This window comes from Puntigrus tetrazona, chromosome 2, assembly GCF_018831695.1.
Source record: "Puntigrus tetrazona isolate hp1 chromosome 2, ASM1883169v1, whole genome shotgun sequence".
Lineage (NCBI taxonomy): Eukaryota > Metazoa > Chordata > Actinopteri > Cypriniformes > Cyprinidae > Puntigrus > Puntigrus tetrazona.
Window position 1 is genome coordinate 2508379 of NC_056700.1, and position 2042 is coordinate 2510420.

A 2042-nucleotide genomic window follows, 5' to 3' on the forward strand; every position below is an offset into this window, starting at 1 on the left:
ATTTTTATTATTATTTTTATTTTTATTTTTTTTAAGCGGCGCTAGAACCAATCATAAACAGTCTAGGTCCATGCCTCATTAAATATTCATTCACTCACAGTTGCAGACACTTCATTAAACCATCGAGCCCAAGGTTCAACTAAACGACGAGTAGTGCAGCCTAATGTATTTAATGTGACTGAATTTGTATTTAACACGAATAATAAATTAATGGAAACATTGTAAAGTACTAATTACAATGCTTACGCTTCCTCGGTTATTTAAAAAGCAGCTACAGAAAACAAGCAAAGTGCATCGCATTAACGACACCAAAGAACGTCATCGCAAGCTCATCCTAACGCAAATTCGTGCACATTAAAAACACAATACACGATACTATCGTTCTTTTTTTAAAAAGCCAACGCATGCCTGTGGCAGCAGATCGAGTTACCGCAACAGGTCGTGTTCTGAATTTTCCCGGTCGTCGTTAATGTGCCAGTGGAAATGTTAACAAATGCACTATGTGAACGCGATACGGTTGTCCTGTCGTTGTGTGTCAGGCGTGGGCGCTCTTCTGGCTCGCTTCCGGTTAGCCGAGGGTCCCAGCAGACCTTCTCAGCTGGCAGTGCAGTTCACCAGTGAGGGCAGCACTCTGTCTGGATGCGATTTTCAACTCGTCGGTTCAGGCTACAGACTCTCTTTGGTCAAAAAAAGGTTTTCTGCAGGTATGTCTTTTAAGAAATATCTACCTACAAAGTCCTTAAAGGTGCTGTATTTAAGCTTTCGGCTCTTCTGAAGACAAAAAAGAACATGCTTTTTCTCTGGTAAATAACGCTATAGCCAGTAATTCTACTCTGAAATGTGCTTTCTGTGGCAAAGCGCCTTTTTGCAGGACCCTTTGCGACTGCTAGCTAAAAAAAAATGCACATGTGAATAAATTTAAGGTGGAAAATATTGTCCCTTATTGGAAAATATGTAAAAGGTTTGAGAACCACTGATTTAAAGCAGTTTATTTCATTTATTTGTTTGTGCTATTGCTTTTAATTAATTTATTCTTTTTGTGTTACTATTTGTCTCGAAGATTGGATTTTAAATTTGTTAGGCTAATAGTTTTTGCATATAAACATTTAACTTTTTTTTTATTATTATTTATTTATTTTTCATTAATTTATTTTGCGGTAAAGCAAGTAAGTAACCCCCAAAATGTTTTTTGAAAAATTAAAAAGACCTGGAATTCAATTATAGTATCTGTGCAAACCCTGAAGTTAATTTTCACGCAGTATCTGATGTTTTTTTTTGTATTCTGTAGGTAAATATCTGGCAGACAACTGACATGTAGGATGGACTGCGAGTGGGGATGCTCTTTTGGCACTACAAAGACTTTGGAAAAATGTTTTTATTGAAATACAGCACTCAAAATCTCACGTATAATGTCTGGTGTAGAATATCATCAGTGCGTTCTGTGGGTGTGTGTATGTGAATATCAGTAAATATTTTGTGTGTGTATATGATAAAACTTCAGGACAAATGCAATACGTGGACTTTTTTCGCTGGGTTCTTGCAGAAGGCAGAGTTTCTTTTTTCACTATTGCACATTTTCTCTCTGCCCCAAACCAAACACACCTAGTGACATTACAATCTAATAACACCAGGGTTCACTCGTCCAACACACTTGTCAGCAGTCTTTAGTTTCCTTTTAGCTTTTTTGACAGATTTATAAACGGTACAACTAACATGAGGTCTCTTTTAAACAATGCTACAGTTTAGATATCACAAACTAACGACAAACAATATTTTTACAGCCTTTTTAATTCGAGGTCAGTGTTAATTTCTGCATCGCTACTGTTTAAAGTCCATTAAGTTTTTTTTTTTTGGATAAATTATTATTTATTCAGCTAGGATGCACTCAGTTGTAACAGCATTAGATATTAAAAGATTTCAAGCAAATCAGCATATTAGAATGATTTCTGGAGCATCATGTGACACTAAATACTGGGTTATTGATGCTGAAAAATCAGCTTTGTCTCACAGCAATAAATAAATAATAATAATAATAATAATTA

At 35.5% G+C, this 2042-nt stretch overlaps 1 protein-coding gene across 1 annotated transcript in view; it reads left to right on the forward strand.

Annotated features, from left to right (window-relative positions):
- LOC122360938 (SH3-containing GRB2-like protein 3-interacting protein 1) overlaps positions 1-1632 on the forward strand; it is a gene marked incomplete at its 5' end in the record, with an annotated part of 14068 nt that extends 12436 nt beyond the window's left edge. Inside the window, 2 exons of the mRNA XM_043261780.1 lie at positions 540-704; positions 1289-1632. Coding sequence (XP_043117715.1) covers positions 540-704; positions 1289-1311 — 188 coding nt within the window. The remainder of the gene's footprint in view (positions 1-539; positions 705-1288) is intronic.
- Positions 1633-2042: the final 410 nt, after the last annotated feature.